The sequence below is a fragment of the Girardinichthys multiradiatus genome, chromosome 10, assembly GCF_021462225.1.
Source record: "Girardinichthys multiradiatus isolate DD_20200921_A chromosome 10, DD_fGirMul_XY1, whole genome shotgun sequence".
Classification (NCBI taxonomy): Eukaryota; Metazoa; Chordata; class Actinopteri; order Cyprinodontiformes; family Goodeidae; genus Girardinichthys; species Girardinichthys multiradiatus.
Genome location: NC_061803.1, coordinates 13808670 through 13823656, shown reverse-complemented (window position 1 = coordinate 13823656; position 14987 = coordinate 13808670). Strand labels below are relative to the sequence as shown.

General features: G+C 39.0%; 2 protein-coding genes across 7 annotated transcripts in view; one reads left to right on the top strand and one right to left on the bottom strand.

Annotated features, from left to right (window-relative positions):
* Nucleotides 1–14987, top strand: part of dock1 (dedicator of cytokinesis 1) — a 308112-nt gene that overhangs the window by 144690 nt on the left and 148435 nt on the right. The gene's annotated exons all lie outside the window — the stretch shown is intronic.
* LOC124874823 (inhibitory synaptic factor 2A) overlaps nt 1–14987 on the bottom strand; it is a 62262-nt gene that overhangs the window by 8170 nt on the left and 39105 nt on the right. For both annotated transcript variants that reach the window (XM_047376377.1, XM_047376378.1), the window contains exons 2-3: nt 13284–14511; nt 6443–6514 (exon numbers count right to left, since the gene is read on the bottom strand). In XM_047376377.1, coding sequence (XP_047232333.1) covers nt 6443–6514; nt 13284–14511 — 1300 coding nt within the window. The remainder of the gene's footprint in view (nt 1–6442; nt 6515–13283; nt 14512–14987) is intronic.

Genomic DNA, 14987 nt, shown 5'->3' with positions numbered 1-14987 from the left:
CAGGGATGTTAAGATCCTCTGTACATATCTGAATAACACATGCTTTACTTTTAGGTAAGTTTAGGTATGGTTAAGAAAAATTCCTTGGTCCTTGAAGTGAACCTAATAAAACCTGAGACAAACCAACAGGCATCTTAGATTTGAAAGAAAAACAAGTTTTTTCTCTGACTTTATGGACTTCAGTTAGCTTATTAAAAGCTCCAATTCATGACAGTCAGAAAGAGACTTATTTGCTTTAGAAGGAAACGGCCTAAGGTTTGCAAAGTTGCAACTGAACAAACTGCTTATGACTTAAATAGATGGTCACGATCAGGGCTTATTCTCCAGCTGCATCACCATGGCCCTTTGCTGTCTATGAGATAAATGCATGAATATGATCATATATTTGAGAATCAAAAGTTAAAATGTATAAGGATGTGCTTTATTTTTGAAATGACGGAACATTTAAAAATGAATAATGTTTCTAAGTGGAAACAAATTGCAGAAGGGAGAAATTTAATTCAAATCACGCCTAAAAGGTCTTCAAAATGCAGTTAAATGAAAGTAATGAAAGTGTGGCGGACCTTGCTGTGTTACTCCATGTTTTGCTGAAAGCAAAATTTGAAAGGTTGTTTGCATTTACTTGTCCCCTTCCTGCCACTACTCGGAGTGGTTTGTTGGATCAGAACAAATGGGAAAAAGCACTTTGGAACCTGAAGCTTTAAACTCTCCCCCGGACTTTCTCTCACTGGCTCCTTTGTAATATGTCTGTACATTTAAAGAAAATAAAAAATCCCTGCAACACTCGATTTTCCTCTGCCTTTTTCTACCACTTTAAAAATGTTTGTTTCTTAATATGTTTTTTATCCCCCTGCGGTTACACATTCTCGCCTTGTCTGTCCTTTGTTTACTCTTATCTGTCCGAAGTGCGAATGGGCTCTGCTCGATTGTCCGCACTGTCCCTTGACGCTATTTGTCCTGTGGAGACTCGCTTTTGTAGCCATGGCAACCAGCTTTCCCACCATGTTGGAAAAGAATATGCTTCAACAAAAAGAGAGATCCTCCTCCAGCTGAGTTGTGCAACAGAACAGCCTTGATCAGTAATATCCATAATTTATATGTGATCTTCAGGCTTCAGCAAATTAATTTTCTCAAAGCCTTGCAGACTAGGTTGAATTTTAAAACCTTTTTAAAAACCATTACCTTTGAATTTCTGCGTTTTTAGTCTGTGCTGCTCATTGTTTTTCAAAGCATGTATGACATTAGATAATTAGTCTAATGATCAATTGTTACGCTTTGAGTCGAAATTAAAAATAAGATGTGGAAAAAACAGAATTGTACTAATGGGAAGTCACTGTTATCCAGTGAAAAACTTCGATACTCTGTGGTCGCGATGTCCCGAATCGACTTCTTGCAAAAGGATTCATACCCATTGGACCTTTCCACATTTTGTCATGTCTCAGCCACAAACCATGTATGTTTTGGGGATTGGGTTTAGGCGATGGATCAAAACTCAGTAGAGCCAAATTAATGTGGGAGGAAAATGGTGCATGGTTTTCAAAATTTCTTCCAGATAAACACACCTGACAGGTCAGAGGTTAAGAGTGGAGGTGTTTAAAAGAGGGTTAGGCTATAAAACATTATCCCAAGTTTTGATGGGGAAAATGGAGCTGAATACAGGACAATCCTGGGAGAAAACCTGTTAGAAGATGCAATAAGACTTCGAACTAGGATGGAGACTCCGATTCCAGCAGGACAGTGACCCTAAACAGACTTTCACCTGTGATCGCAGTGGAAGATCCTAAATACAAAGGCACACCACACATTTAATTTGTAAACAGATAGACTCTATTTACTGATTAATTGACTTCTGAAGGCAATTTGTTGCAGTGGATTTTATTTAGGGGAATCAGATTAAAGAAGGTGAATACATCAGAATACAAAACTTTAATTTAAAATAAAATTGTGTAATTTCGTTCACCTTCATGATCATGCACTGCTTCGGGTTAGTTTATCACATGTTTGTCAGTGAAATACATTAAGTAATATAAATATAAAAACGTTCAAGGGATATGAATACATTTGCCAGGCGCTGTATCTCACTGTTTGATCAGCACACTAACCCATACCAGTACGGTGTGAAGTAAATGGGATTACACATCGTTTTCATCGTATTCCTTATCTGTCTCTTATGCCTCCTGCTGTGTTTTTTCACTTCTCCCCTCAGCATTCTTGGATTATATAAACAAAGAAGTTTTTTTTATTTTTTTATCTTATCCTTCTTCAATGTCATCAACATTTTATTAATCCACCATTTTTATTTGAGTTCACACTTTTTGTTCATAGAACGCCTGAATACAGACTATGATGGGACGAAATAATTGGAGATGGTTAAAAATGAGGAAAAGCAGGAGCAGGCAAAGACAAGAAACTAAAGCAGCTCTTGGATTCTGTTTTGAAGTGCGAGCCCATATACTAACTTTATCATTGACCTGGCACTGTTGTTATGCTAAGTGTTTGCTGGATTACACCATACACTCTGGACAAATTGATTATATTAAAAGGCTGCACAGCTTACTCCTTACTAACCTCTGGTAAAATGATTTATGGACCCTAATGTTTACTGGAGTCATCAGACCGACTTCAGCACTAACCAAAGAGCTGCACAATGTAACACAAATGTAAAATCAATTACAGATTGAAGCAACACTAAGGGTGTATAGTGATTACTCTAGTTCTCTAGTTCTAGCACAGTAGGCCATGGCAGGTTGACCTGATCATGTTAAAAGTGTTAGGATTTTTTTTATTGCCTATTGCTGCTGCTGCTGCTTCTATAGGTCAGAGCCAGGGGTCAAAATCTTCAGGACAATGTGCTTTTTTGCCATTTCTACTCCCATTTTGTACCCTTTCCAAAAACATTGGGATGATGCTTAAGGTTTGCATCAAGGTTTTATTAACAAAGATTTAAAAAAAGGTTGTGTGTACACCTTTCCACACTAATATTGCATATCTAGATTTTTAGGTTTCCAGTTATACAATGCAATTCTGAACTATAAGAGATCCAGACTTTTGAACCAAGCACTAACAATCTGGATCCTTCCTGGAGAATGTGGTGTCCTTAATTTCCAAAGGATTTTTTGTTAAATTCTGATGTGCTTTTTCCTGTCCATAATGGTTTAGCCAGCATTTTTAATAGCTTGGTGAACTTGGTGAATCATTGGATCTTAACACCAAATGATTCACCCTGGAGAGCTGAAAGAGCACAGTTTGTTTTTTGGCCGTGTGTTTTGTGCATTTCAGCAGATTAGCTGAGGTTTTTAGATGACATTATATACAGCAAATGATGATTTGTCTTTTTCCAAAAATGTTTACCCAATTGGTATTTGCAGGATTTGTTTTTCTACCAAATATTGAACTTCGTGCCTCTCTCAAGGGGCCTTTTTTACTGCCTCATAATATTGCAACATGCTCCTCTTGCTTCTGTTTATTTGGGGTGCTCCTACCGTTTTGCTGCCCTCATTTCAACTTTTGATGAAATATTTAAATGTCAAAAATTTTAAAACATTTCTTTTTGGAGAACATGTTGAAATTATAAATTGCTCCATTCAGCCTTATTTTTAGGATTTACACATATTGTTTTAAGATAGGACTGTAGTCTTAAAGTTCCGTGCATAAATCTTAATGCATTTGTTTTACTCACGGATGTTGCTTGAGCGCTGGTGGCATAGAAATGAAAGGTTTCAGAAATTACAGGGCACTCTCTGCAATCACTGTCGTGAACGTCAAACGTTTTACCACATATTTAAAAAGGCTCACGTAAAAAGTTAACGGCAGCGCTAGAAGAGCAAGAAAACAAGGAAATCCTGCTAGACACCATTGACAGCTGTTCTTCCCACATACCGAAATGCTGCATCTTTTTTTTTTCCGTGCCTCTTCTTCCGATTCTGTGTTCCTCCACCTCCAGATAGGTTGTTTTCATGGAGATCTGAGTAATTAGATTGTTGTTTAATCCCTCTGCCTCTGTGAATACAACTGCTATATTTGATTCTGTGTCCAATCACTGCTATTAACCATGTTGAGTGAGTGTCTTAAAGATGAACAGAGTCAGTGTAGCAACCTTTAAACGGCTCTGTGGGGTATTTCTGCCCTTTATCAAGTGGAAACCTTGCCAAGTGCTGACAAGGTTTGTCAAAAAATGAGCCCTGTTAAGTGCAGAGTTTCTGTTTTTCTTCTCACCCTCCAAAAATGTAGCTTTTCAATTGATTGGTACAGTTTTAGAAGAAAATGTGGATTTTTCATGTTTGCAGTGTATGACATTCTCTCTGAAACCTTGTGTTTTACAGATGACACTAAATTTCATTGAAGTGTGATCAAAAGAAAACACATTTTATAGTTCTTATTTGAACATTTTACATCTTTATTGATATTTGATTCGATAATTAAACTTTTATCTCATTATACCATTAAGTAATGTAGGGAACACACATTCATTTGTACAGATCTAACAAATGTTATCTCAGCTGACTTGAGCTTTATGCAACTACTGGATTTTTCAGGACATGTAAAAGTTTAACCAGAGGCTTAGCAGTCGCTGATTAGAGAAATAATTTGGTGGCCATTCCATCAGCAAGTTCATTTTTAAGTTATTCACCCTTTAACCCATTTCCTTTTACTTAACGCCCTGTCTGTGTACATTACATCATATGCCGTCATTAACTTAAACTCAGCTCATCTCTGTGATGAGAGTTTGAGATAGAATATGATTTAAATGATTCTCAAGAGAGGAGAAACACACTGTCAGGAGCGGCAGTGACCATTAAATACATTTATACGTTATTGATAGCTTCATACCCTCCTTGTACCTTATAAATCTTCTTTTTTGTCCCTCGTCTTTACTTCCTTCTGTCTATTTGGTCTACTTTTCTGCCTACATAATACTGTCACATATTCTTCTTCACCTTGTGTCAGAATTTCCTGAGAAGGTTTCAGTTGGAACCAGGCACTTGGACTTTGACAGTAATATCAACTTTGTTCATTGGATGTCTGTCAAATCTCTTTTTGTTCAAATATAATATCTCACCAAACCTAGAGATGCTTTTTTGTAAAAGTTTAATCTTCCAATTTGGATTTTTGCCCATTTGATCAATACTTGTAAAAGCAGCAGTTGGTTTAAATAATATTTTAAAGCAAAGTAAAACATTTTCATATTGTAAACGTCCTTTAGAATCTCATGTTAGCTATGAGCGTGGTTTGCACAGTTTGCAAATTAAAATCAGCAGTATTCATGTATTTCATGGAGAATCTTGGTCCTTACTGCAACTCTGGTATTTAAAACTACTTCCAACATGTCCAAGTCTAGCATGTTCTATAACAAAGGTAGATGGCTCAAAGGTTTGCTAAACTCCGTTTAGCCTTCCTGTTGTCAGTTAAAAGTATTGCTCTCTCATGTCATAGAAAATACTGTTCTTAGATGCTTCAGACATGTCCGGGCTTCCTCCGACTCCATTATAAAAAAAACACTGACACTGTGAAAATCTTTTTCCCACAGTCACAATCTACATTTAATAAACTCTCTCAAAATGGTTTGTGGTTTTTATTGAATAATTGTAAAGCATTGATTTAAATGTGAAGGTCTATTGTCTATCTCCATTCTTTGAAAAGAAAATACTACTGCACTATTACAGATTTAGTCTAAAAGCCTGTTATGCATTTTGGCCAACAAACTCAGTTTATGCTAAATGAATGTATATAAGGCAGACTATGACATTTTCCTAACCATTTCTTGATCAAACACTAAAACAACCAGTTGCTAGAGGAGGTGTTTTAAGTGGAATAATGTAATGGTTTTGTTTTCAAGCTCTTTTTCTGTTGAAAAGCAAACTATATTAGACCCATTTAAGAACCAGCTTTAGAACTGGAACCGCTCTTGTGATAAAACTGTTAAATGCTTATGTGTTCATTAATGAGATGTTACCTTTTTATACTGGTTAACTGATGGTGCTTTACGGCTTATAAAATATGTATATTGGAGGCTAAGCTTGGTGTTTGAGTTGGCATGGCAACTGCACCCAACAATGATATTTTATGATGTTTGATGTTAATTAATTTAACCTTTCACAGCCCTGTGTTCACTCAATGTTCTTGGATGCGACCTCTCTGCATTTCAGCCGCTCACCCTTTTGTCCTGCTAACTGCACACCTGCTTGGCACCGGTCGCTGAATAAAATGGTGTGAGGGGATAATTGGACAGTCGGATAAAGATATATAGGTTTTGAGAGAAATGGTGCTGTGTAAATGTCCCATGCCCACTAGCCGCTAATGAGCAGCATTTCACATTAGCCCCACATCCAGTGCCTCTTCCCTTCTGCTCGCCCGGCCCTTTTTCACCTTTTTGCTTTCTCTCAAGTAAAAAGGACAGGTTACACGTGGATCTTTTTGTCTTTGAAGATGAACGACCACTCACCTGTAAATAATGCATGCGCTGTTCCGGCATGTGTCACAGTTGGCGGTGTCCTGTCCGGTTCGATAGGAAAGTCTGCGGGGAAGATGAGAGTCGTGAATGAGTAATAAAGGACTTGTTAAGCTGCTGCCTAGCACCTTTCTTTTCTCATCTTATTTGTCATCTTTCATTAGCGAGGCCGGGGTAAATGAGGGTGACGAGGAGTCACTGCGCCCTCCTGAGTGGCCTCTGCCTGGTAGAAAGTGCATATTGTCATCCATTAACTGTGGGGTCATTGCTTGGAGGCCGTATCGGGTCAAATGGTAACTAAAGTAAGGTCCATATTTGCATCTAAACTTTTAAGTTTTCAACAAGGATTTCTAGACTTTAAGTTTGTATAGCATATTTCTAATGGGTTGAAATGCAAAAAAAAAAAAGAGCTTTGGATGGGTAATACAGACAGTGTTTTACATTTAACAGCCTGAAATGATTTGTTCTTGTTATGTGCAGCTCATTTTCCTTTCTTGCTTTCCTCTGTTGTTGACCTTTTTATTTATTCGTTCCAGAATGATCTCTATTGATTAATCTATTTTTATTGCAGAGCCATGTCTTAAAGGACGTATATGAGGTATTACTTGGAAATTGAGAATCGTTTAGGTCCTCTAAGTAGATTAAAGGTACAGTTTGGACTCCAGCCCACTTGCTTTTACGCTGTCAGTCTTGGTATCATTGTAATGTATCAGTCATCTAATTAACATTCATGCCATTACTGTGCTCATATATTGACTGGGTGGGAAATACAGGTGCATCTCAATAAATTATAATGTTATTCAAAAGTTAATTTATTTCATTCTTGCAACTCAAAAATGAAAGTCAGATATGGGCCATTACACAGAGTGATATATTCCAAGCATTTATTTTAGTTCATTTTGAGGACTATGGCATGGAGCTAATAAAAACCCAACACTTACTTATTCTGGAGATTTGAATATCACATAAGAAGAAAAAACAGGATTTTTAAAGCAGAAATGTTACGTTATGGCCATAATGTGGCACTTTGATCATGGACTGCTGACTTGACAGTTGTCAAGCAGAAAGTCAGTGAGAACCTCCTCAAGGAGACTAAACTAAAGTTAGTTGCTAACAAAGCCGGCTATACCTCTCTAATTCAGGTGACATTTCTGACCTTGGATCCATTCATCTTAATCAGCTCCTTCAGTTTAATCTGATCACTTTTTGTGTATTTTTACTGTATCTTTGTAAGCATTTCTTGTTTTGTTATTTTACAGTGGAAGTTGTTTAGGCTGATTTAGCTATAAATTAGAGACTAAGAGAACATTTGTCTGTAGCTTTTATTGAAACATAAAAATCCCATCAGCAAAATGAGTCAAACTGTTGTTAGAAACATTAGTTAGAGAACAGCACTCTTACAAGCTAAGGCTGTCTCGTAAATCTTTCACAAATATTCTTGGTGTTCCCCCTTCTTAAACATTACAACACAGCAAACATGGCACCTGTCCCTTATTGCATGGAATCAGTTTGGATTGTTTGATTGGCGGGAACTGTGGGAAATGCGACTGTGGCTCAGTAGGAAGATTAGTCGTCTTGCAATCAGAAGGTTGTGGGTTTGATTCCAGCTTCCTCCTGCCATATGTTGATGTGCCCCTGGGCAAGGCACTTAACCTCAAGTTGCCTACCGATCTGCCTATTGGTGTATGAATGTGTGAGTGTCAGTGAGTGCAATTGGGTGAATGTGGCTCTAGTGTAAAGCACTTTGAGTGGTCTGTATGACTGGAAAGGCGCTACATAAGTTCAGACCATTTCCAATTATTTTTCCCCATTGACCACATGAATAACAATGGTTGTTGTTGAGGGCCGACTTTTTGGCTGAATAAAATTCTAAAGAATATATTTGATAATAACTTTAATTATGATTCTTTTGGTCATATTGACTGATTTGAATGTATTATAGACAACAGCCAACAAATATTGCACTCCAAACAATCTATTCCATTATGTCCAAACTGATATGATATATTGTCCAGCGCTTATGTAATTGTCCATGCATTGTTGGGACACTCACTCTTGGACAACACTTGCTGTGTTTAGCCAAGTTTTATAAGTGAGTGTGCCCAGTCTGATTTTGAGTAAAAATCCCTGAAAGCTTGTTGTCCTATTAAAATAAAATTAAAGGCCATACTTTGTGTTGTACATTACACTTGTCATTTAAAAAGATTTTTATATGTGAGTGAAAGGATTTTGTCCATCTGCATTAACTGTGCAGTCGGGGGCTGCACAAAATCATTCCAAGGGCCGCAAGTGGCCCCCAGGCCACAATTTGGACATCTTGCCCTAAACTACTGTAATATCAGCTGATCACAAATCCTGTTGCTTAATCTTTTTAAATTTTCAGTTGATGAAATCCCTCAAAGTTGTTTACTACCGGTAGCCCTAAACGGAGATGGAGCAATTTCCATGCAGCTGAGGTTTTTAATTTACATATAGCTTATTCTGCTCAGGCCAGAGTGCTGGAACTTATCTCACTAGCAATGTGGTGAGAAAAGAAGAAGTTATATGGAAATCACCTGAGTAACACAGACAGGAACAACTGTGAACAACTAAATGAACAAGCATGCCTCCTGGCTGTGGAAAACAGGAAATAAACACTGAGATTTGCAAATAAACAATTTAGTTCATTTGTTCAGGTGGATTTAAACATTCATGGTTGAAAATCAGAGATTCTCAAACAGAAGCTGCCGTAAATGCTGCAATGAAACTCCTTTTAAACGAGGAGATTGTGCTTTTCCTAATAAATGTTGTCTCATCTTTTCAGCACAGCAGAAACATCACTCAGCTCTGTCACCACAACTCTTGTCATGCTACACACCGGTTGCGGCACCAATAAAGATTAAACTCCTATCATAAATTCCAAATTTTTATCTACTGCACTGCCTCTTGCTCAGACAGATGAGAGAGATGCTGATAGCAATCCAGTTACAGATTCGGGGTAATGACGAACAGAGGATAAGTGAAGTTACACAGCAAATTTGCTTGACATTTGTACTGTGGGTTATATATGTGTAAAATGTAAATAATTGGCTTACCAAGTTTATATTTCAGTGCTACATGAAAGGCTGTAAAACTTCACAGTAGGTGAGCCAGTCAATAAGCAACCACATGCAATGCCAACTGGATTGGATAATCTGAACAGCTTCGAAGTATTCTCTCTGTTCCCCACCTTCTCTATCTCTTCCTACTCTTCGCTCTTGGCCAGCTGATAGGAGAAAATAAGAGACCAGGGCTCATTTTGGCAGACTTCCCCTGGGGAGAGTGAAGCCAAAAGTGCCATTAATGGTATTTTTTTATACACCCTCCACCCTTGGTGCGACCAGAAGAGCTTTCGCAAAGGTCACTGTGTGGGTGGCTGTCCAGCAGTGAGAAAAGAAGCACACATACAGAGTGCTAATAGACAGGTTAGCAACAAGTCCCTGAGAGAGTAATTAATTGGCTCTAGTCTGCCAACACTCTTATGACACAGAAATATGCCCAAGCTGGGCGGTATGGATCCAACATTTTATTTATATGAAATGGCTTCACAGTTTACTAATAAATTAATGCAGTTTAGTGTGAAGAAAGACACCAATCATACAGCTTGTTTTCCTGTGGGTTGGCTCTGAACAGCAATCAGCAGGTCAAATGCAAAACAAAATCTAATGTTTTGATTTATTTAATTTTTTTCCTCTTTTTGTGAAATGCATCAAAACTAAAGAAAAAACATGTTTGGTCTAGAAATCAACCAACAGCACGCACTTGGATGCACTTTTGTCAAGGAACCCCCTTTTCTCCTTTATGGATTACTGTCTTGGGAAAGAAAAATCTAAATCAGTCAAAAGCATTGGGCCTCAAAACTGCAGTAAAGCTTAAAATCCAGATAGTGTAGTCTTTGTAACAACCCAAACTGCCCACAATGAACATCGCCCACTCAAAGTATTTTAAATGGGGATTTCCTCACAACTGTATCCTCAAAAGTCAAACTAAAGTTACTTTATAGATTAGTCCTTCTTTTGTTCTTCAGCTGTACCCCTATTGCCTGTTATCCTTTTAAAAAAATAAAAACAAAATTTCTCGCTATCTGATGTCACACAGATCAGCAAGAACAGAGGCATTTTTGCTTTTACTTGACACTGCAAGAACAAGAACAAACTTCCTCCTGGCCAAGCATGTCATGCTTTACAAGTACTCAAGTTCAGAACCTCTATGTCTACATAGATCTCTTCCACAGCACCACACCCACTTCTCAAACACAGCAGAAGAAAAATATGGCGTCGAGAATATGCTTCAAGAACAAACTGCTAGAACAGAATAATGCTGTTTGGTCTGCAGCTCTGGGAGACAGAACAAATTTCTCTGTTTGTGTGGAGTATGTATTAAGCTTTATTAAGGAAAACCTACATTTATGAGATCCACACGGATCCACATTCACCTAGAGCCTATGGCTAGCTCCACCTGTTGTATTAGTTACAATAAGAAGAAGAATAGAACAATGATGTAATGTTAGTAGAGCAAAATTTATTTCTTTTTCATGACTCACTTAATCTTCACCTTGGAAACATGTACAGGAAGAAAACTGGTCTTGCATAGACAAAAAGGTTAATTTTGCCCTGAATGGATTACAAGGGGGATTATGCTGCTCACTGACTTCAGCTGAAGACAGGTTTTAGTGATTAATGATCAGAAACATAAAGTTTTTTTCTCTCTGTCTGCCTCAGAACATATGGTGCTAATTAAGAGCAGTAACATATTTAAGTTAATAAAACATTCTCTTTCCCTCCTGCCACTCCAGGCACATCTGATAAGGCAGATGCTGTGCAACACTGAAGATGGATCACAGTTCTGCACCTCATGCCTGTTTACTTTTCACTCAGAACACTTTTTTATGAGTTTGATGATAAGGGGATTAGGGTTACTTTATGTGAGATTGGAGGAGGGTCATTGACTTTTTAAGATGGTGTAAACTCGTTTTTGCTTAATAATTAAACCCTCATATCACCAGTCATCTTTTGACTAACAGTAGCCTTCACATCCTTAGAGTCATTTCTGAGTTATAAGAATGTCAAATGTGTGAATTACTTTTCTGCCGTGTTTTGGGTATTAAAATGATGAGTTTCTTTACTCCAAACTTTGACAGAGTGCTGGTGAAAGCAGATAGGAATCTGAGAATCTGAGCTCTTGCAAATGGCTCAACAAATCGTCCTATTTGTTTGCCGGGTCACTTTGGACGGACCGTCTTCCATTTCGTCAGACCTGATGCTATCTGCTGGCCTTTTGTAAAAACTCCACATCCATTGGATAGTGAATGGCTTTTTCACAGTCTGAGCCTTTTGCTGAGTTACTCACACATTCTAGATAAACATTTGAGGGTGCAGCTGGATAATGTGGACTTCATTTGCTGTCAAGTGGGGTGTTTTTCTGAAAAGATTGAACAAAAGGAAAGTGATGTTTCAAAATTAGGTGTATTTTTCTGAATCTAAATTTGAAAATAAGCGTTCTTATTTACTCGAAAGGTAAATGTGTGGCTTGGTCTGTAGTTGTGGTCTTGATCTTCTGCTGTTCACCAGATTTGTCTGTAAATTCACAAATAATGATAGAAATATTGGTTTAGTAGTATTCCTAAAGATGAACTTGATACCGTGCCTTATAATGTATTTAGACCGCAATGTTGGATTAAAAAGCCATTAGAAGTCCAGTTTGCAGTATGCCACAAGCCATTTAGGGGACTCAGAAAAGAAGTGCAAAACGTATCTGTGTGTGGCACAAAACTAACAATGTGGTGGCAGCATCATGCCATGGGGATGCTTTTCTTCAGCAGGGACAAGGAAACCTGTTCAGAGTTGATATGAAGATATGAAAAGCTACATTTGGACGAATCCTGGAAGAAAACCTGTTATAAAGGTTGTAAAAGACTTGAAGCTGAGGTGGAGGTTCATCTTCCTGCAATACAACAACCCTAAACGTACAGCCAGAGAAACAATGGAATTACTTTGATCAAAAGATAATTATGTGTTTTGAAAAACCCAGACAAGGGTCAGACCTAAATGTCACAAAGAATCTGTGGCAAGACTTACCAATTGCTGGACAGACACTATTCATCTTATCTTAAAACAATGAATCATTTTCCTTCCACTTTACAATGCACTGTTTTGTGTTGATCTATCACATTACATCCTAAAAAACAAATGTCGTTCCTTGGGATGAGTCGGCACTGAATTGAAATTTAGAAATTCACAGGGTGTGAATAGTTTTTCAAGGAACTGCATCTGCAAGTACAGTATTCTCTGCAGCAACTGCAGAATTTGAGGAGAGAGATTGACTGAAAATGGCGTTGCACTGTCAAAGCACTTAAAGGCATGTCTATAAACCCCCCACCAAAACAAACAAACAATATTGCAGTGTGGTGTAGTATTGGGTCCAAAGAGCAAAAATAGTATTAGCTTTTAACACAAATGTTGACTTTACCCTCTGACCTCTAGCCCTTTAACATGGTTCTCATTGAAATAGTAATTCCACTGGTTAGCCTCTTTAATTAAGTTAGTTAAGTTAAATTAAGTTAGTTCTTTAAGGTTTGAGGCACAAACTGGCTGTCTGGTTGTCTGTTTTTCAGAATAACTTCAGTGCTGACTCGTTTTTAGAGCTATATTAATATCTTGACCTCATGTTATTTCCATAAAAATGGTTCTTGTTGAGCTCCATGCAATTGCCTTTATGAATGTAAATTCTGAAGAACTGAAATCTGTGACATGACAGAATAAAAATGAATGTATGAATTTCTAGTGCTAAGGTGCAGGTTTGAAGAGAGGTGTCCTACCCTTCTCTGTGGGCTTCCCCCTTTTCCAGTTCCTGGATGACCCCCAGCAGCACCTTGATGGTCTCTTGGCTAGAGCTGATGAGGTTTTCCATGGCTTGGAGCTGTGCTTTTACATCCCTGTCCTGGTTTACAGGCACTATTTGCTTGCAGGCTTCTTGTGTTTGGTCAGACGAGGCCCTATCAGCTTGACCACCTATGCAGCCTGACAGAGGCTCCTCCATGCCCCGTACAGGCCGGGCTGAAAGCTGTCCTGTATTGCACTGCGCCTGCGTTGTACAGCCTCTGCTGGCTCTCGGTAGAGTCTCACTCGACAATCCGTTCAGCTGCAGGCCTTTTTTCCTCTTGCTCTGCACAGACGGACTGTCCAGGCACTCTACCTGTGTGAGAGAGTTCCAGGCGATGGGGCCTGTAACCTTGGAGGCTCTGTCTGGGAGAGTTCTGGATGAACCTTCATCCAAATTGAGCAGCTGCCTCTTGGCCAGGCGGTCTACGTCAGACTCCCTGTGTTGTAATCCAGTTCCGGCTTTGGACGAGATGCTGCAAAGCTGGTACTCTCCTTGTGTTCCAGCTCCACTTCCTCTTGCCGTACCCTCGAGGCAGTCTGTGTCTGCAGTGCAACTGAGCAGCACAGCGTCAGAGCACAGGCCATCAGGTGCACTGTGCTGTTCCACTGTGGCAATGCACTCATTAGTATGGAGCAGAGCCCTGGTCTTCAGGACTCCTCTCCCCCTGCTCACTCCCTCCTCTTCCTCGTTTAAACCCTGCTCAGCTAGTTTAGATTGCTTCGCCTCCATGACAAAGCCATTATTGTGACCTTTATACGTTTCCACAGCTGCCACATGTTTAAACGTGTGGCCTTTTTTGCGCTCAAAGGGAAAGGTCTGGTACCGTTTCTTCAGGTCGGGGGATGTCTGGACACCCGTACTCCTCGTGACGTTTGGAATAGATCTGCGAGCGGGGACGGTCATGTACTTGCGGTACGCCATTTTGTACGACATCGGCTTGCCGCCTTTCCCTGCCGCCTGCAACTCCGCCTCCCTTTGCTCGTTCTGTGCCTCGCAGATGTCCTTGAAGCGCACTTGCAAGGCTTTGTTTCTTTTCCTCACCTGTCGACTGGCTTCCAGGGAATACTCCAGTGCCAGTGAGGTGGAGGGCAAAGGCGTTGCCTCCGAGTCGGACTCTGAGTTGGTGAGCATGCATTTGCCACCCTCCTTGCTCACCATGTTTCCTAAGAGACATGGAGAGAGAGATGCTTTATCAAAAATCTGTCATAGTTGCCACAAAAAAATGTTCCTGAGGGTTACATCTCACAGATAAACACGTGCAAAGCTTACGGAAAAAGTGTGGTACTGCAGTTGCTGGTGCAGCAAAAATTTGTAACCTGCTTAAAATTTATTTTACAGCAATTCTGCATTCTTGTGCATTTATAAACATTTAATTGCTCTTTTTTGCAGCTTTTTCATTTTATATGCTAGAACCCTAGTTTATGATGCCAACATGACCTAAGTGTATTGCATGCAGATTTCCAAAATTCAGTTAATCTTCTCTACAAAACTAACAGCTTCTGTCTCAGCCTCATTTTCTCCTTGTTATGATCAGCAGTAAAACCCTATTTATAACCTGTTTTCCATATCTTTGTAACTGTCAGAGTTAGACAAACTAATAAACTCAGAGAATGTATGCAATGAAGACACAAGCGAGTCA